This window comes from Zosterops lateralis (genome assembly GCF_965231275.1).
Source record: "Zosterops lateralis genome assembly, chromosome: 10".
Classification (NCBI taxonomy): domain Eukaryota; kingdom Metazoa; phylum Chordata; class Aves; order Passeriformes; family Zosteropidae; genus Zosterops; species Zosterops lateralis.
Window position 1 is genome coordinate 8,832,854 of NC_139770.1, and position 20,417 is coordinate 8,853,270.

At 60.3% G+C, this 20,417-nt stretch overlaps 1 protein-coding gene across 4 annotated transcripts; it reads right to left on the reverse strand.

Moving 5' to 3' along the window:
- Positions 1-1,020: 1,020 nt before the first annotated feature.
- Positions 1,021-19,299, reverse strand: EIF4G1 (eukaryotic translation initiation factor 4 gamma 1). 4 transcript variants are annotated; one of them, XM_083868192.1, is made up of 33 exons: positions 19,222-19,299; positions 18,105-18,165; positions 16,715-16,823; positions 16,531-16,617; positions 14,881-15,054; positions 14,415-14,514; positions 12,590-12,702; positions 11,453-11,545; positions 11,308-11,374; positions 10,063-10,935; positions 8,982-9,070; positions 8,596-8,782; positions 8,095-8,228; positions 7,708-7,827; positions 7,345-7,518; positions 7,068-7,265; positions 6,660-6,806; positions 6,331-6,567; positions 6,150-6,254; positions 5,587-5,740; positions 5,382-5,479; positions 5,181-5,283; positions 4,959-5,061; positions 4,069-4,325; positions 3,861-3,976; positions 3,516-3,688; positions 3,257-3,382; positions 3,091-3,172; positions 2,767-2,865; positions 2,522-2,656; positions 2,352-2,433; positions 2,135-2,275; positions 1,021-2,019 (listed from the first exon to the last, which is right to left on the reverse strand). In XM_083868192.1, the coding sequence occupies exons 3-33, from the start codon at positions 16,787-16,789 to the stop codon at positions 1,838-1,840; spliced, it is 4,824 nt and encodes a 1,607-aa protein (XP_083724318.1). In that variant the 5' UTR covers positions 16,790-16,823; positions 18,105-18,165; positions 19,222-19,299; the 3' UTR covers positions 1,021-1,837. The 4 variants fall into 4 exon arrangements, with proteins under 4 accessions (XP_083724318.1, XP_083724317.1, XP_083724316.1 ...); XM_083868191.1 differs by having other exon boundaries at positions 4,959-5,049; positions 7,708-7,845; XM_083868190.1 differs by having other exon boundaries at positions 7,708-7,845.
- Between the last annotated feature and the right edge of the window lie 1,118 nt (positions 19,300-20,417).

A 20,417-nucleotide genomic window follows, 5' to 3' on the forward strand; every position in this document is an offset into this window, starting at 1 on the left:
CGTGTTCATTCTGAAACCTACTGATGGCACTTCATGCTGTGGTACCTTTTCCCTGGCACAGGAGGGCACTGCTGCGGTGCCACCCTCTCTCCCTTGGCAAGCAGGTTACCCAAACAGCTCAAAGGGCCTCCCTCCCTCCTTACTCATTCCCAGTCAGGGAGAGTTCCTGCCCAGTCCTCATCCCGAGGCCTTTTCCCTGCCAACTGCTTCCCAGCATTTGTGATGCCAGGGCTGCAGCTCAGACAGATCAGTCTCTAATCTGGGGAACAGCCTCCGGTTAATTATTCTGTACCCTCTGGGCCACGGCCAGGGTGACTCAGCAAGAGGCAGCCCAAGGCAGCAAAGACCAGTCTCCAGCCCCAAGGGGGACCAGCCTCTGTCCCCAGCAGGGATACCCCACAGGGGAACCCCAGCAGGGCCCGGCTGTGCCCCATCTCCACTCCAGCTGCAAGACGAGACCAGGAGGGGGCTGAGAGAAAAATGCCCTCCCACATTGGAAGGTGTAGGGAGAATCTGGCACATCTCCCATCTCCTGCCCCGAGGAGACCACACAGGTTCCACCACTCATGCCTGTGAGAGAAGAGACATTTGGGGACATCAGGCTCTGCTCCACAGCAAGGCTGCTGGCAGGGGTGGCTGTTTCACCTCCAGAGACCCTGTGCCGGGCAGTGCCAGCAAGGAGGGTCAAGGGGCCTGGCTCCAGGCACATCTAACACCTTTGCCACCCTTCCAGCCATGGAGTGGGTGGTACCTACCTGCCTTGAAGTGACAAGGTAGGCTGGTCCTTGCCCATGCTCAAGGCTGGCACTCCCACACCAGCCCAGGCACAAGGGACATGGGAGGGTGGGGCGGCAACAGCGGCACACGGGGCATTATTTAGCAATGTTCTTTTATTTCCAGTTTTAAGGTGAAAAGATGCCTTTAAATTTTCAATTAAATACTCCATAAAGAAAAAAAAAAAAAAAAAAAAAAAAAAAAAAGAGCAAAAAAAAAAAATTATTTACAAATTCACGTGACCAGTAATTGAATCCTTGTTTTAATAATTACACATGCGGCTCGTCACATCCGGCGCTCTATAAATACAGGGGACGCGGATGAGGGGGCCGCCCTGTCGCTTGCCCAATTGTGGCCTTAAACGTTTGGGAGGAGGATGGGGGCTTTTGGGGTCGTGGAGGGGACTCGGCTTGGCCCAGAGAGAAGGGGCCACCCCCCCTCCTCCCCGGCACCCTCCCCAGGTGTCAGAGCAGGAGCTGGGGGGGGAATGATTTATATTTAAAATTTAAAAACCATAGAGGGGAGGGGGTCCAGGCAGTGACGGAGGAATAGAGAGAGGACAGGGGAGGGGGAGAAATCACGCTCCTGTCCCCAAACCAAATTTAATAAGTTTATATATATATAATCTCTCTATATTTCATCAAGAAGGGGGGAGGAAAAAGAGGAGGAGGGAGAGGAGGGGAGAGATTATGTCCCCATCCCATCCCCCCCTCTCCATGACATGAATCCAGGGGTGCTCTGCCCCACTCCCAGAGACCCGGTGTGCCTGTGCTGGGAGGGGGGCGAGGAGGGTCTCCAAGGGGACCCATGGCAGCCACCGCCTCAGTCAGCATCTGTTTATTATCGTGACAAACTCGTACAGGCCTTACAAACAGAACCAGGACAGAGGAAGAAGAGAGAGGAGAACTGAAAAAAAGAGAGAGGGGGGCTGCAAGGGGCACAGCAGGTCCCTCGGCCCTGGCATCAGCAAGTCCATGGGGGCCAGGGGTGGGAAGGGATGGAGTCACTCCCCAGGGTGCCCCGCTCTCTCTCCCATTCCTCCTCCTCTTCCTCACAGCTGCTCTCAGTTGTTGTCTGACTCATCCTCAGCTTCCCGGAGCCAGGTGAAAAAGGCTGTCACCGATTTGAGAGCCACCCCTTTGCCCTGCTGCTCGGCTGGGTCCTTGCTGGACTCCCACTTGTAGAAAGCCTCCTCCTTAATGACGTCCTCATCGTAGAGAGCATCAAAGAACATCCGCAGCAGGTCTGGGTTGGGGACACAAAGGGGAACCTCTGCTGTTCTCCAGCCACCAGCCATCCTGCTGGGGTGAGGACACATTTGCCACTCCCTCCTCAGCCCATCGGCACCCACAATACTCACTGGGAGGCTGGTCCAACTTCACCACCAAGGCTTGCAGGGCATAGAGTGCCTGAAGCTCCTTCTGCTCATCCCGCAAGTACTTCTGGAGCAGCTTGGCTTGGTTGTGGATGACCATGGCATCCACACGGTACGGGTTCTCAACTGGAAAGGACGGGGTGTGAGAGGGGTAGCTCGGGCAGGGGAACCTCCACCACTCCCACCTCACCCTGGTACTCACAGACAATGGCCAAGTGGCACACAGACGTCATCAGGGCCCTGATAAACGTGTTGGACGAGACCTGCTGCTCACTCAGGTTGGCCTGGAGGGGGAAGGGTACAGCACTGTGAGCTGGAGAGGGAGCTAGGAAGAAGCCTTCAGACACTCAGGCATTGTGCCCCCATCCTCACCTCAATCCAGTCGTATATTCTTTGGTTGTTCGGGTTCTCCTTCAGCAGTTTGTCCATTTGCTTGCACAGCTCCTCTGAGGTCAGCTCCTTGCGGCTTGGCATGTCTGAGCTATCCCCCATCGTATACTCCAATTTCTGGGGAAGCAGACAGAGTTGTTGAAGGCAGCACAGGGGAGCACCTCACTCACACTCCTCAACGTCCGCCCACAGCCCACCTCTCTCCCTCGCTGTCACCACACTCCCACCTGCTCTGTGACAAATTTGTTGACATCCTGGTCCTCAGGCAGGAATTCCTTCCAGCTCAGGCCCCCATCCCTCCACAGCTTTCCTGCGGTCTTCTGGCCCTGTGGGACAGACAGCCAGCATTAGCATGCCATGCCCTTTCATCTCCAGGGAGGAAGATACTGTGGTTTGGCCATACCAGCCCCATGACCCAGACATTGGAAGAGATGCCCCTCACCATCCTCTCTGGTGGCAGGGGAGTTCAATTCCCACACCCACCTGGCCCCCAAGCAGGATGCTAGTCCTTGAGACAGCAACCAGCAGCTACACAAGCCCCATGCACTTACCATGCCCTTGCACAACAAGCCCAGCACCTCGACCAGCAGCGTGGTGGCTTTCCCAATGGGCACCAGGGGCTTTGTGATCTCCCTGTGGGTCACAAGAGACTCGGGTGAGCTACTTGCCCCTAAGAGGCACCCCTGTGCCAGCCCTGCTGAGGAGCACAGCCCTCACCTGAACAGCTCCTCCATGGGGATGCCTTCCTCTTGCAGGATGGGGGTGATGAGCTCAGCCAGGTATAGCCAGATGTGTGGGATGTCAATCTCCATGTCCTCTGCAATCTCCAAGATCTCCCGCAGCCTGAAGAGCAGAAGGAGCTGTTGGGATCCAGCAGTCCCCATACCCTTGACTAGGAGGGACCTCAGGATGTCTCAGTGCTGAGTCCTACACAAGGCAGGGCCAAATTCAAAGCCAGGCTGCCCCAGCCCCTCACCCTTTGTAGTACTGCTCCTTGGAGAGCGTGCCTGCCTTCACCAGCTGGCAGAGCAGGGCTCCCATGTGCTCACGGGAGATGGTGCTCCTCTCCAGCGTGGACTCGATGCCATTTTGCACAAAGATGTAGAGCGACGAGGGGCTGCCCAGCTCCTGCACACACTGCAGGGCCTCCTGCAGGGAAAAGGGGGGTCAGTACTGCCCTACAGACAGCTCTGGCTACCCCCCTTCCACATCCAGACACCACCAGAACCCTGCCCAACAGTGCTAGCACACAGGGAGGGAAGCACATGTTCAGGGGAACATGTACGGTGTGTTAGGGTACTTGGCCACCCCCTTCTCTCACCTTCATGTCATTGATGTGCAGGTATTCCTCTATGATCGCCTTGGATTTCTTCTCTAGTTCCTCTTCTGACAGCGCAGGCTTGGTGGATGTTGCAGGTGGTGCTGGCTCTTGTTTAACTGCAATAAAAGGGTAAAGATCAGGCATCACCTGGGACAGGCAGAGCTGCAGGTACAGCCAGACCCTGGGATATCAATCCTCCCCAGCTCACTGGTCTCTCGGCTCCGGTCCCGTTCCTCCGTCATACTCGCAGCCTTGCGCACGGCCTCAGGGCCACCCTGCTTCTCCCGTTCTCGGCTCCTGTCCTCTGTCTCTTTGCTGAAGCTCCTCTTGGTGAGGGCAGATCTGTTCCTGTCTGTTCTCTCTGCCCGGTCAGGACGCTCTAGACGGTCACTGCCCTTCTCCGAACGTGACTCCCGGTCCCCTCTGTCCCCAGCCTTCTCTGACCTGTCACGGCTGGAGCTGCTCCTGAGGGAGAGAAAGATGCACACAGTGTAAAGAGCCCATCAACACCCTCCCCGCCCCCTGACTGTAGAGCTCTGTAAGGTAAGGCTGTGCCACTCCAGTCCCCATCTCTTCTAGCACTTGACCATCCTTGAAGGAAAACTTTTTCCCTATTTCTCCCCCATTCCAACTCATACCCTTTTCCTTTTACTCAGCTCCTTGGCATGGCTGAGCAGTGCCTGCCTTTGTCCTACTCACACCTTCCTTCTGACACAGCCTGTGGCAAAGCTCCCCTTTGTTTTCCTCTTCTCCTGAACAAATCCAAATTCCGTCTCTCTTTGAGCTCATCACACTCCAGCTCTCTTTGGGGACCTCCCACTCTTGCTCATTAATGTCTATCCAAGGACCCCCAGGCCAGACCAAGCACCTGGGGATGGCCACCCAAGTGCCAAACAACAGGGAGGACACCCAGGGCGAGGTCAACCTTCCTTGCCACAAGGATTCACCACTGACTCTGAGCTCCCTCAATGCCCCATCTTGTCACAGGGCAAGTCCAGATACCATAACTTGCCTATACACTGATCTACCAAAAGCCTGAATCAGGGGTTCTCCCTCACCCCCACACACCCATCCACCAAGGCAGGCCTGGCTCCTCACCTCTGCACCACACGACGGGACTCTTGGCTCTCGGCAGGCATTGACTGCTGGAGCGCTGAGAAGCGGTTCAAGGTGCTCGTGGCTGGTCGCCCTGAATCAGATGCTGGACGTGAAAAGAGGGAAGTCTCAGAGTTCGGCAACTCCCTGGTAGAGGAACTGCCAGGGGAAGGATCATCCCTCCCACTCTGTCCCACAGCACCCCGCCAGTTCCACAGTGCCTACCTGAATCTGCAGGCTTCGCGCCAGACCCTCCGCTGCTGCCTTTGCCCCAGCTCAGCCGCCCACCCGGAGCAAAGAGCTGGTTATTGGAGTCAATGGATCCAGGCTGCAGGTGGAGAGAGAGAGTCAGACCTGATCCTCCCACCAAGGCAACATCTAGGCCAGGCAGTTGGCTCGGCTGTCACACCACACCCCCAGCCTCACCTTAGTGATCTTCGTTAGCCGGCTGGTGTCAATGGGCCGGTTGCCCTTGCTGATGGGCACCGTGTTCCAGCCATCATCTGCAACCAGGCTACTGCGCCCTGAGCATAAGAGGGACAGTCGTAAGGTGCAGACCAGCCTTGAGCAGAGTCCAGCAGGAGAATTCCACCCCTGGCAAATTCAAGTGCTCCCAAGCCCAGGCACTCACCACTGGAGGATGGCCCAGGGGGTCCTCTCCTCTTGTCCTTTGACATGAGCTGCTGCACTTTGATGTGTTCCCGATGCTCCTCCATCTCTGCTTCCTTGTGGATCTGATCGATGGTTTTGGGGCCCTGGTCTCCTCGCCGCGGCACCCAGCTACTCTGCAGAGCGCAGGGAAGGAGGGAAGAGAGAACTGAGATGGCTGGAAGATGGAGGGAAAGGCATTTCCTCTTCCCAGCCATGCCACTCTGAAAGTCTCAGGTTGGTCTCCCGCCTCAGCCATCACTGCTCTCCATGTGTTGTGGCAGCTTTTGGCACAAAAAGGCTCAGTTTCCAGAGCCTCCCTGCATTAAACAGCCGCCAGTTACTGTGTGCCCACTACCACTACCATGATAACCAATGGCACAGGCTAACATGGTGTCTCTGGGGCTGGCCACAGCTCACATACCCACCTCTCCCCTAGAGGGACACATGGATTGCTGGCACTCAGAGGACACAGGCCAGCAGCTCCAAGGGACCAAGCAGCGGATGGAGGACAGTCCTCAGGCAATTGCATTCCATGAACCTTACCCGCCTTAGGTCAATCACATCCTGCAGCATAAAACGGATTCGGGATGACGTCTTTTTCTCTTTGATGATCTTCTCCATCTGATTGAAGTACTGGTCCATCCTGGGCTATAGAGGGACAAAGCCATGGTCACATTCCTCCCAAAGGCAAGGGAAGGGCAAGGCAGGGCAAGGCAAGGAGTACCTTGGCTTTCTCGAAGTCCAAGTCCTTGCCAATAGTCGTAAGCAGGCGGCAAAGGCACTCAAGAGACTCCTCATCGTGGTTTTTGAGCAGCTTCACCACGCAGTCATGCATAATGGCCTCCGTCAACATCTTCAGTTTGAAGAGCTCTCCAATGAACTTGATGTTGCCCAGGGATCGTCGTCGGGCCTTATCCCGCGCCTCCTCCAGCTCATCCTTCATACGTGCCTTCTCCTCGGGCTGTAAGAAAAGCCCAGCAGCCAATTCAGTGTCTAGAGCCACTCCAAGGACATCCATGCCAGCCCTCAGCCAAGACTCCCACCCCAACTCACAGCACTGGCATCATCCATCTCCTTCTGCCGCTTCTCAAAGATCTCGTCGTCATCCTTGTCCTTCTCAAACTCCTTCTGGCAGCGGTTGAGCAGCAACTTGCGGAAGTTCACAGTCACTGTGGGCTTGTCTGTTGTGGGCACTTTAAGCTGCAGGGAGAGGGACAACCCAGAAAAGGAGCATAAGTTGTGTCTCCCCCAAAAGTTGGGCAAATAAGCTGGCACTACTTAAATCAGGGAAAAGCCACTCTACAACAGTGTGATGCCCTCCTGAGACTCTGAACTTGGTCTTCCATCCACATACCCCAGTTTCCCCACTCCTCATGGAAGGACCTGCACACTACTAAGCTCAAGTGAGATGGCCAAAAAAGCCTTGCCCACTCAGCAGGAGACTGCCCAGTTTCTGCTCACCCCCATAAGGCAACGGCACATGTTAGCATAGGCAACAGAGAAGTTTGGCTCCGAGATGGCCTTCTCGAAGACGAGGTCAATGACGCCCTTGAGCCGCTCCTCCGTGTCGATGGACAACTCCATCACCTGCTTCATCAGTTGCTGGAACATCTGGGGCGTCAGCTTGTTGAGGATGCTGCGGACACGGCGGAGCAGTTCCTGCAAGGGCAGCACAGTCAGCAAGAGCTGGGCACCCTTCCCCCAGGCCCTCTGACTGCCTGCCCATTGCAGCTCTCACCTGTGTCTTGATATTCTCAGGATCCTCCTCCTCGGAAGCACGTTTGCTGCTGGGTTTCCAGGCCTTCTCGGCCTTGTTCAGCTTGACATCCTCATTGAGGGTCACAGTAGCAATGATTTTGCGGGGCTCCTTCCTCTGGTTCTGCTGGGAGCGGCGGGGACCCAATCCTGAGGGCTGACACGTGGAGAAGAAACTCAGCTCTCTGCTCTGGGACCACGTCAGCTGGCTCCCAGAAGTCCCCAGTACGCCTACTCAGATCCTCAATTCCATCATGGACATCAGTGGCCCAGACACAGCGGCTCGAAAGCTTGATCATCAGAGAGGCAGATCAGGATGGCAGGAATGAAGCAAGGAGATACTCACCAGGCCTCGGTTGCCCATGACAGGCCTGCCAAGGTTGGCGAAGGAGGGGGTGAAGTCAGGGCTGCAGTTCATGCCACTGAGGCGGATGGGGTCGATTGCCCGCAGTGGGGTCTTGTTGGCCTGCGAAGGTACACACGGCTGAGGATGCCCGGGGGCAGAGGAGCGGGACGGATCCATCCCCCAGCCTCAGTGCCGGGACAAGGAACTGGAAAAAAGGCCCCAGAGGTCCCCCCACACCCACCAAACCCAGGCTCAAGGGTCATTGCAGATGCTGCAATAGAACCCTGAGCACAATAGGAAGTCCCTCCCCCACCTTCACAAGGCACAAAGAGCCAGACCCCACCTAACCACCACCCACAATTCCCCCATTTCCAGGGCCGCACCGACCTTGTCCAGCACCACATCTGTGATCTGGGGCAGTCCCTCAGGTTTCTGCATGCTGGCAAAGATGAACTGGAAGCCCAGCAGAAACTCCCGGTCATATCGCTTCTTCTCCTCAGGGTTTAGTGGCTTCCATTGCTCTGTAGTGAAGGGCAACAGAGACACTCTGAATATGGCCTGTGCCATATTCTCCACCCTGAGCTGTAGTGGGTCTGGGTCCACACAGGGTCAAGCGAGGTGAGATGTAGACAACCACAGAACTGCCCCAGCCCGGTACACCATGAGCATTAACTGTGCATGCTTAGAACACTTATGCCACCAGCTCCCTGCCTCCTGCTAGGACCCTTGTGCTGGGAACTCTGTTCCTCACCTCAGACCAAGTTTGGGGACAAGATGGGAGGAAAATGTGAAATTTAGGACAGCAGGACCATGCCACCCACACCTTCCCCACTGCTGGGTCGAGAGGTGGTGGCTGCCAGCAGAGGACTGTGCCCAGGCATAGCTCACCTTCCTTGTAGCCATACTTCTGGCCAGCAGCCTTGCCCTTCTCCGGGGCCAACTTGTCTTCCTTCTCCTCCCATGTCTCTTCTGACTCTTCCTGTGGACGGGCAGGAGCCACGTCCTCTGCTTCACTGGCAGGGGCAGACGTGGGGGGCTTGTTCTCCACCTCCGAGGCACTATCACCGGTCTGAGACTGCATTAAGGGGACAGGGACAGCAGTCACCCAAACGAGCCTGGTCCTGTCCCCTTCACCCCACTCCTGGATGTCCACCTCGCCTCAGATCCTCATTACCATCACAGAGCATCAGTGGCCCAGACACGATGGCACAAAGCAGAGTTCATCACAGGAGATGGGACACAGGATGATCCCCAGACACTCCCGGGACACTCACCTCTTTAAAGGCATCCAGCAAATCACCTACTGCCTCCTTCTTGTTCAGCTCCTTCATCCTTCGTTTCTTCTTTGGCACTGACATGGCGACTGGGAGGAGAGGCAGGAAGGTCAAAGACAGGAACCCTCCCAATCCCCAGTACCCTGACACCAGCTACGGGGTCACCAGCAAGGCTACAATAACACCAGCAAGCTTCAAGATAGAGCCACAGGGATGCAGTCCTGCCACCCCATTACAGCCCCCATCCCCAAACACATTCCAATTTATCACATGCCTCAAAGTCTCCCATCCAGACCACTGCCCTAGTGTGGTGTACAGCACTAGTGTGCTCCCCATCCTGTGAGAGGAGCCCTGCAGACACCCACACTGCTCTACAGGCAGCCTTTACAGGGACACTCCCATACAAACCTGTTTCCATACACACTCCACTCCCTGGCACCCCTTAAACCATCCCATACAGACGTGCTCCCCAGAAACGTATCTGCCCTCAGGTTGCCCTCCTAGAGCACCCCTGTATCCCTGCCCAAGGCACTCTATAAACACATCCTGCGAACCCATCTTCCTCATCACTCCTATGTAACCCCAACACTCCTGTCTATGTGGGATGCTTAAAGAAAAAAAGAGAAACCCCAACACATCCCCAGGGCACCCCACTTTCCCCAAGCACCCCTGTATTCTTGCATACCCTTACACAGCATGCCCCAAATCTTCTCTGCCAATCCTCCACTTCCCAGTCTTCTCAATGACTGGGGACAATTCTCAGACACAACCCCGATACACCTACATCAGAGTGATGTAGGGCATCACAAAAAATGCACTTCCATTCCCCATGACATCCCTTGCACGCAGTCCTCTATACCCACGCCTCCACATAGATGTACTCCCCCAGCCACCTCCCTGGTCCCACCATCCAGAGGCACCTTGTCCCTTTCAGCATCCCACACCCACACATCCTGTATCCCTAACCACATCCCCCTCTCCAACGTCCTCCCTAATACCTCGTGCCGAGCACTACACCCATGTGATGCCTCCCATCACCCAACACCCACCCTGGGGCACCTTACAGCCCAGCATTCCCAACCTTGTGCTGTCGCTTCCGAGATCTGTGAAGGGGCAGGGGCTGGGCTCAAGCTTCGCTCCTGGGTCTCACCAGGGCCTTCACTCTCTTCCTCCTCCTCCTCTGCAGGTGGGGAGGCAGGGGTGCCAGGCTGGGCTGGCTCCTCAGGCTCTGAGATGGGGCTGACATCCGACTCGGGCTGCTCCTCACTCGGCTCCACTTTGCTGGTGCCCTCTGTCCCATTGGGTAGAGGCAGCTCTTCAGGCTGGGCAGTGGGGGAGTCCAGGGTGGGCACAGACACCGGCTCAGAGACCGGCACTGGCTGGCACACGGGCGCCTCAGGGACTGTCTCAGGCGTCTCCTCCAAAACCCCATTGGCCTCAGCAGTGGGTTTGGGGCAGGGCTCTTCCCGGGGCGGTGGAGGGCTGGGGGAGGCGGGTTTGGCGGGCGCTTCAGGGGCCTGTGGTACAACGGGTGGCGGCGACGGCGCAGCCGGCACCAGGGGCACGGCTGGCATCGAGGGAACAACGGGCACCGGCAGCACCTCGGGGGGCACAGGCTCCTGTGGGCTGGGCTCTGGGAGGGGAACAGCAACCTCCTCCTCCTCTTCCTCCACAGCCACCGTGTCCATGCTGGGCGGGGGCACAAGGGGCAGCTCTGCAGCCCCTGGCACTGTAGTGATGGCGCTTAACGTCTTTTGCGGGTCAGGTGGCGCCTCGCCCTGCTCCGCTTTTGTGTCTGTGTCCACGGGAGGCTCCATTGGCACCAGCGTCACAGGTGAGAGCACCACGGGCTCCACCTCGGGGATCAGGGGAGGGGGAGGCGACGGGGATGCCGACTTGCTGGGCTCCAGGGAGACAGGCTTGCTCACCACCAGCGCGGGCTTCGGGCGGTCATCTGCAAGGTGAATGGCATTAACGAATGACTCTCTGATCCTCTGCCCATCCCACATTCCTCCCCAGATCCCTATATCTTCAGGAGAGATAGGGACGGATTTGCCAAGCCACATCACAAATGGCTGCTGGGGACAACAGAGGGTCCTCCAGTGCCCAGGGGACAGCTGAGGTGAGTATACAGCCTCCATGAACTCTCCTGGATCCAACAAGGGGACACAGATCCCCAGGTATGAAGGGGTGGCCTCTGACCCCACAACCCTCAGGAGAACCAAGGAACAGTGGCACTGCCATTTCACATCCTGAAGTGCCATCACCAGGGAACCTTGCTGCAGCCATGCCAGCTGGCACACCCAGCCTGGGCAGGGACACTTACCGGGCCGGACAATAACTGCTACATGTGGGGTCTCTCCATTGGCCTGGGGCTCCAAACCGCTTCCAGCCTGAGGGGGCAAAGAGGGAGTTGAACAGGGCCACATCCACTTCCTTCTGCCCCAGCTGGAATGTCAGAGTCCACTTACCTGTGGAGGGGTGGGGGTGGATGAGGTCCTTGCTCCAGACATAATTTCTTCTGTAATATCTTTGCCACCTTGGTTGGGGTCTCGTATTCGGATCTGTCCAAGAATCAGAGCAGAGTGGGGAAGCTGTTGGCAGGGTGCAGGACACAACACATGGGCCACCCCCCTTCCCTGAGCCCAACACCCCCAGGACACCCTTCTCCAAAGGGAAAAGGGAGTTTCATTCACTACACTGCCTGTCCTAGCCATGCCTAGTTTGGGGACCAGTGGCTGCCACATCCCCTCACACAGGACAAAGTGTCCCACAGACATTGACTTGTTCCAGTGCCTTGCAAGCCATCACAACAGGCAGCTGGAGCCAGCAGGCTGCCAGGCCAGTGCCCATCTCCAAAAGTCAGGGGGCTCCAAGGCATCACTGTGTTGGCACAGGGGCTGCAAGAACCCCCCCTCATTTTGGGGACAATACAGGGGACTAGCCTCAGCACACAGAAATCACAGCGAGCTCTGTGCCACCCCAGGTACACCCTATAGGCCCAGAGCCTCACTTGCCCCAGGTCTGTCATGAGTGCAGCACGAGCTACAGGGCACTGTGTTGGGGGGTGGCTGGAGGGGTACCAGTGGGTCTGCCTGGGAATACAGTGCCAGGACAAAGTGCAGCCAGGAGTCTTGTCCTCTCTACCTTCTGAACACGACCTGCTCCCCAAACACCAAGTGCAGAGCTCAAAACCATCACTGATGAGGAAATGCCAGCACGCCACTCCCCAGCGGCAACCCCTGCACCCCATCACGGGGCCATGCCGGCAGCCACCCGGCTCCTCACTATAAATAGGCCCCATGCGAGGCCTCTGAGCACCGGCATCTCCGGGAGCAGACAGCAGTTGGCAGCCGCGGCACCCCCGCCCTCCCGGGAGCCGTGACTCAGCACAATGCTGCCCGCCGGGACGGCCAAGGTCGCCAGCACCCACCGTGCACCCCAGTTCCCTTGCTAAGCCCTCCAGCCTATGGAGACACAGCCCTGTGCCTTTTCCCTGGCACAGAAAAGAACCACATCCCATCCCACACACCACCACCACCTGGGGCTGACACCATCCCCCTCCTGCACATGAGTACCCCCATGCCTGGAGGCAGATGGCTCCTTACCGTCTTGCGTTCTCGTTTTGGGGGAATCGGTGGTTGCTGGCTCACAATGACCTGGGCAGTGGGGACCCCCGCTGAGAACTGCTGCACCCCCTGCGCCGGGTAATACGCACCCGCTGAAGGAGAGGAGAGAGCGTCAGACGAGCCAACTCAGATCCTCCAAGCCCGTCCTGAAGACTCCCTGATCTCCCAAACACAGGGGTCTGTCAGGAGCCCAGAGAGCCCTTGCCGATCTGCAGCGAACCCCCATCGCATCCGGCCTGGATTGTCCCAACTCGCCTGACAGGCCTGACTGAATTCCTTCCCTGTGAAGCAGAGAGCGTCCCCGCGCCACCCCCACGCCCAGCCAGGCCCTGCAGGCATCCACCGTGCCCACCAGCTCCACGCCACCAAAAGCCCTGCCTGGACACTCAGCCATGTCAGGTACAGGCGTCCTGGCTTTGCAGGCGGCCGCCTTCCTGCCTGCACCCTTATCTCCCCTGGGCCAGCACCAGCCCAAGGGCGGCACCAGGAGGCCTCCATTCACACCCAGGCTGAGGGGCTCAGGCTGCATGGGGAGCAAGCCCAGCCCACAAGGAAGGAGCTGTGCTGAGGACCAGAGGCAGAGTTGGACCCCATCCAGGGCTGGCACAGCCCTCAAGAGGTGCTCCACTCTTCCCGGGGTATCTGTTAGCATCACCCCGGAGCAGTGCCACAGGGATATGCATGTGTTGGGATAGGCACAGCTGGGTCCTGGCCCCCTCTAGCTCCAGCACCTTCCCCACTGCACTGTCCTTGGAAGTCAACCAAGGTGCTCTGGTGACTGCCTCATCCCTGAGTCAGGGACCCTCCCTTTGCTCAGGGGACATTCAGGGACGCTGAATGGGCCTCACACGCCAGGCATGCAGGGAAGGAAGGAGACCCTGAGCTGCCTAGCCCTGAGGACCAGACAGGAGACCCGATCTCATTCATTTGTCAAGGGGCACATCATGCCGGGTCACCCTACTAATCCTGTGGGCAACAGGCAAGCTGCTGCCAGCTTCTGCAGGAAGAGCCACAGCAGCCTCAAAGCAGAGGTTGGGGGCACACCCATCCTGGAACCTCAAAGAGATACCCAGAGCATGTCCCAGGGCTGTGCACAAAAGTACAGCAGTGTCCTGGCCCAAGTACAGGAGACAGCCACTGCCAGGGGCTACCTCCCTCCTCTGAGGAGCTGGCTAGGCCCTGAGACAAGAGGGAGGGAGGCCGGGCACGTACCTGGCTCAGGAGAAGCCCATTTCTGCCCTGGTTATGCTTTGCTGCTGTGCGGGGCCAGGCCGGAGGCCTCGGCTCACATTTCTGTGTCTGCTGGGCCTCCCGGGACCAACCAAGCCTAAATATAGTCACAGCCCGGGTGGCCACATGCGAGCAGGGGGAAGGAGGAGGGGCTGCTCACATCACACTCCCCAAGCACCAGGAGGGGGCAGGCACGGAGTACCCCGGCTCAGCTCCTGGGGAGAAGGAGCTGAGGGGGGTCACCAAGCACTGAACTGCTCACCACCTTGACTGCAAGTAAGGGGGAGCAGGGGATAAAGTCTGCCCAAGCCCTCCGCCAGCAGAGTTAAATATTAAACAGTCCCAATTTGGAAAAGGACAGGGGTGAATGGACTGGTGCAAATGGACCAGTGGGACATGATGTGCTGCTGGGCAACAAGCAACTGTCCCCCAAAACAGCCTGTAACAGTGAGCTGTGTTCAGCTCAGAGGGATGCACAGAGGCCAGAGGCAGGGGAGCAATAAACAGGGAAGTGCTGGGAAGTGTTGTTCTGCTGAAAGAGCACTGGGAAGTGGAGCAACCCCTCTGTCTGTACCGTAAGTCCCGAACTCTGTGGGGCTGGCTCCAGGGTAAAAACTAGGGGCGCCAGGTTGGACCGGGTACTGTTGGGTCGGGACAACATACGTGGAGCGACCCTGCAATGGGAAAAAAGAAGAAAAATCAGTTATACTCCCTGCAGGGCACGGACATACCCCCAAAACAGATGTAACCCCAAACCTGCCTGTGAACTAGTTGTACACCAGGGCAGAGAGCAGGACACAGGCAGAGTAGACACCAGGTGCCTCAGGGAACTGTTGGGGAGGGGACCAGTACTGCCTGCCGCCTCTCTACAGAGGCAGCACCCTGCTCAAATCAGTGGGTGCTCAGAGCCTCAGGACCCCTTCCACCATCCCAAAACAGACCCGGACTCCAAGCCCAGGCAACACCTCCCACCGGTGCCCATCCCAATGCACACCCCCCCCGCTCCCTCCCCCCAACAGAGTCCAAAGCATAGCCCTCACCTGTCCGGGAATGTAATAGGCTCCTTGGGAAGGTGTGTAGGATATCTGGGAGGGTATCATCATCACCTGGGAAGCAGCTGGATATACATGGGCAGGAGGGCCGGGCCGAGCCGTCGTGTTACTCTGCACACGGGACGCACTGGCAGGAGGCTGTGCCCTGTTCTGGTAGAAATGCTTGGGGAGAGATGGGACACAGCGTCAGGAGCTCCAGTACCTTTGCCTGCCACCACCACACATGGGGGGAGACACCAGCCCCCCCCACTCTACCAGGATGCAGCACCACCTCGGCAGCCCCCAAGGCCCCCCCCCGACCGTGGCACCATCCTGTCCCCACGCACCTGCGGGGCCGCCTGGGTCCACCCGACCCAGCTCATGCCCGGGGCGGCCCCGGCCCAGCCCTCCGGGGGCCGGCAGCTCCAGCGCCCGGGGCCGGCCACGGCCGCACGCAGCTCAGCAGCGGCGGGTCCCAGCGTGCTCTGCACCGGCTCCGGGCGCTCGCAGTGAATGCTGGGACCTGTAGTCCCGCCATGCCGGAGCCGGACAACATGTGGAGCTCCCTATTCCCACCCTGGCCAATGGCGTTCATCCCGACCCAGCCTGTTTGCCGGGCAAGAGCATCCCCGGGAGCAGCAGCTCCAGCCCAGTGATGAGTGGGCAAGGAAGGGTCCACGCACACACCCCCAGGGCAAGGAGAAAGTGTTACCTGAAGAGACCTGAATCCTCCCTGTTAGCAAGCGCACGCATACAGAGGGAAAGGGGGAAAGAGAGAGACAGGAGTTACTGGCACTGGGACAGGGATAGCAGAGGAAGAGACAAGAGACCAGGGAGCCCTGTGCCCACATCCCAAATATACTGAGGTCCCCTATAGGGACCTCCCAAGAGGCAGGGATGGGTCTGATGAGCTCCCAGACAGCACAGCCAAGGATGTCACCAGATCTGTCCCCAGCAGCTCCTCCACACAAGAGGGCTGATGGAGGTCCAGAGCCTTGCACGCCACTGCAGGGCCTTGGGAGACCAAGCAAAGCAGGGAGGAAAAGGAAGATGAGGAAGGGCACAGGCAGAAACAACAGCCTGGGCCAGAGTTAGCACAGGCACAGCCACATGCTGCAGGCTTCATGCAAGGAGGGAACTGAGGAGACACTGCAGAGAAACCTACCCAAAGTTGAGCAGGCATCCTGCACTTTCCCCAGACCAGTCTGTCCCCAGACTCCAGGATCCCCACATGCTCCCCAGTCCCTTCATGCCCAAGGTGGGTGTTTCTGTGCAGTGTCAGGGAAGGGTGTACAGCATGCAGGGCAGGGGAAGCGGGTTAGTACCTGCTGGTGAATAGCCCGAGGCCCTGCTGGAAACTGAGAGAGGAGGAAAGGGAGGTTTGGGGCAGGGGAAGGAAGGAGAGAAGAGCAGTCACTCCATGGGCATCCTCACTGGAGGTGCCTGCCCCCCCACCCCAGGGCCAAGAGGTCCTCAGGTGGCAGTCGTGGTCCAGATCATGGGCTCATTTCCCCCTTCACAGGCACACACCAGCCCCAAGGGGCACCACATTGCTTCTAATACCCCTGGGTCCCAAGATGGTGTGGGCTACACAGCCAGGAAGCAGAAAGCTGCTGGATACTCCTTATCGCTCTCTCCAGCCCTGGGCAAAATCCTTACCTGGCGCGGCTGGGAAGGCGTATTCATTTGTGAGGTCGGTGCCGGGTTAAAAACCACAGGTGCCGTCTGACCAGGTGGGAACGTCGGCTGGAAGAAAGCAGGGAGGGAAAGAGATGGTACCGCTGCCCCCGGCACCAACTGGGGAGGCAAAGCTGGGTCCCCCAACTCTGCAGGGGACGGTTACCTGCGGCAGTCCGGGAGAAGGGGCAGGGTGTGGGGCAGTCGGGGCTCCTCCTGTGGGCTGTGGAGCTTTGTTCATTTCATGGGGTTGTGCATAAGGATCCCCTCGCTATCTGCAGGAACAGGGACAGTGGGCATAAGCTGGAGATGGCAGCACCCTAAACATCTGTCCCCCATCCACATCAGCCCTGAAATCTCCAAATTTGCAGACCCACAGCCTACCAGTGTAAAGCCAGGCATCAGCCATGCCCCACAGACAGCATCCCACCAAGGCACGGACCCCTAGCCATCCCCTCCTGCTCCACTGGGCCACAGGTAAGATGGGGTAGGTACTGCAAAGTCACCCAGCGTGGGCAGATCCTCACACCCTTCAGAGCAGAGCCCCCCATCATGCCCCAAACCCAGCCATGCCCACCAGCACTACTGAGCCATCCAAGGTGACCCCACAAAGCCTGTCTGGGCCCTAAAAAAAAGTGGTCACCAGTGCCCACAATTTAGTGCCAGCACCTAGGCCACCACTAACTCCGGGGGGCTGGGTGGGCCGGCGGCACTCTGGCGTCAGCCGTGCCCAGCTCCACCCCGGCTGACCTACTAAGCGCTTCCCCCGGCCGGCCAAACCTGTTCCTGCCGGTGGCACCGGGTCCCCAGAGTACACCACAAACGCCTACCAGGGAAGGCAGGGAGCAGCTCCCACGTCCCCCCGTGCCACTGACACTCCTGCCCACTGCCCTGCCCAGGGGAGTCTGTAGCCCCCCACCACCACCGGCACCCAGGCAGCCCGCACACCCTCCCGGCTGTCCCAGGAAGGACTTGGCAGCCAGTGCTGCTCTCCCCGCCCCAGTGCAAAGGCCGCCGGGGCAGGAAAGAGAGGCGGTACCCCCCACACTGCCGGGGGTCCCCTGCACCCCATGGCACCCTGCAAGCCCGTTCCCAGCCAGACACCCAAGGGAGCAGCCCTGGTGCCTCCTGTAATCTGACGCCAGGACGCGTCAGCACTGCCGGCCCCCGGCCCCGCTGCGGGCACTGCCAGACACGTCCCACCAACACTGGGAAATCGGGAACCCAAATCTCCCCTGGGCTGCACCTTGGTATGGGGGTGCCACCCCATCATAGGGATCCCCCGAGCCACAACCCCAGTGGAGATGGGCCCTACCAGGGTTTCAGGAGGCGGCAGGGGCTGGGTTGCACCCCACAGCGCTCCCCCGGGCCCCTTTTCACCGGGATCCCAAGCGCCTGGCACAGACAGCCCATAGCTGAGCCAGCTTAGCTAGGCCTTGAGACCAATCACCCCAAAACAGAGGGGGAGGATTGTCTCACAGGGGACAGGGACACCCGGGGACAGCCAGACCTGGTCTCCTCTGCCAGACACAACCGGGAGGAAGTAGGATACTCACCCCCCCGCGGGAAAAACCTGGGCCGGCTGAGCGGGCCTGCAGAGACCGTTCATCCGACTGACTGGGAGAGAGGAGGGGGGGAGGGGGGGAAGAGAGAGAGAGAACGAGAGATCAGACCGGGCCCCGCGGGGGGAGCCCGGCCCGACCCCGACTTCGCGCTGGCCCGGGTAGCCCAGCGAGACCGGGGAATGCGGGTTCCGTCCCGGGGAACAACGGGGCACTGCCGCGGCTGTTTGTAATCGGAGTCGCCGAGCGGCCGGGCCGCGGCCTGTGCTGGGCCCGCCGACGGGGCGGGGAGTCCCTGCTCGGGGGGGGGGTCCGGGAAGGCCCAGCTCGGCCCGAGTGAGGGGCCGGGGGACCGGATCAGCAGTTCGGGGAGGTGGAAACGCACGGGGGAGTGGGGGACAAGGCGAGGATTACCGACGGCGGGGCTGGGACAGGCCGCGGCGGTGGCCCGAGAGCAGCCGGCCCCGCCAGGCCCAAGCGCGGCCTCGCCCCCAGGCCGGGGCGGCGGCCAAACCGGCGACTGCGGCCGGTTCCGTCCCGGGGCGGCGGCACCACCATCGCGGCGGCGGGAGGGCGCGGTGCGGTGCCCGGTGCGGCATCCGGCGGCCCCGCTCCCCCCCGCGGCGGCGGTGGCCTCTGCCAAGGACACGTGTCACTGCCGGCCGCAACCGCGGCCCCGCGGGCACCGGCGGCGGCACGGGAGGACGGGCGCGGCGGGGCGGGGGCGGCAGGGCTCGCAGCACACGCGGCGGCGGCGCCGGGCCTAGGCGCCGGGAGCACGTGTGCGGCGGCGGCGGCGGCGGCGGGGCGCACCGGCCGGCACGTGGGCGCGGACCGACGCCGCCGCCGCGGGATCACGGGGACCATCGGGGCGAATGAAGCCCGGCGCCGCAGCGGAACGAAGCACGGGACGGGGCGTGGGAAGGGGGTGGCGGCGGCGGCGGCGGGGCGGCACCCACGTGGTGGCGGCGGCGGCGGCGCGACAAGGCCCGGCGGAGCGAAGCCCGGGGAAAGTGGGGGCGGGGGGAACGGGGCGGCACGCGCGGCCCCGGTACCGGCGCCCCCCCCCCCCCCCCGCGGGGCGCGCGCCCGCCCCGCCCCCGCCCGTTACCTTCAGTCTCCTTCAGCGCGCGCGGCCCGACGCAGCCGCAGCGCAGCGCAGCACGACCATTTCCGGAGCCGCGCCGCGCGCAGGGGGGCGGGGCCGCGGGGCCGCGCGCCCGGCGCCGCCGCGGGGGAGGGGCGCGCGGGGGCGGGGCCGCCACGCCCGGAGCCGCGCCGGGCCCCGCCCCCCGCCGCACGTTGCGCCGACGCCGCGCCCGCTGCGGTCACGTGGCGGGGCGGGGCGAGCCCCGCGCGTCCCGGGGGAGGCCGGGGTCCGCACGGCTACGCCCCGTCCCGGCAGCCACGCCTGCCGTCCCCTCCCGTCCCGCCGCCGTGCACCCCGTGCGGAGTCACGAGGTGAGTGGGCGCGCTTGGCACCGGCGCCGTTCGGGACGCATCCGCGGCCTGACACCACCCGGTTCCCAAAGCCACCCAGGGACCGGCACCAGCACCCATTCGGTGCTCGGTACCACGGGGGCCCGGCCTCACCCAGGACCTCCCCCGACCCAGAACTTGACATTGCCCCGGCGGGCACGCACTCGTGCTCCATCCAGTCGTGCACCAGCACCTTCCGGGGACCAGCAGCCACCTAGGGTCTGCTCTCACGCGGGACTTGCACCCGTCCAGCATCCCTCCCTCTCCCGGCCAGGAGCTGCACCTGCTCAGAACCCCTCCAGCACATTACACAAAGGACATAGTCCCCACCCTGTACCCTGCAGGATGCAGCACCTTACCCCTACCCTGCATCCACCCCACTCCCACCCAGATACAGCCTCCCCTATCCACCCAACTGGGGCACAGCAGCGTCCAGACACTTTAAGTTTTGGAAACAGGGCAGGGCTTTCCTCTGCTAAAAATACTTCCCTGTAGCATCCATCCCCCCTCCCTGACCGCTTTTAACCCCAATGTCAGCTCTGGAGCAGCACAAATAATGGCGGAGCCCAGCGCATTTGGAACGGCAGCTGAAAGCTGAGTTGCCAACCAAGAGCCCCCAGGAGGGCAGTCCCAGCCAGGGACAGGCCCTGCTGGGCTAAAGCTTTGAGCACATGTGGCAGTGCCAGGTGCACACACAGGGCACAGCTGGATGCTGAAGTATAGGAGTACAACGGCACCCCACAACTCTGTATTCCATGTCCTGCATCCTGGACTCTGCACTGTGCACAGCCTCTATGGGCTGCAGGCACATCCAAAAGGATGAGAACC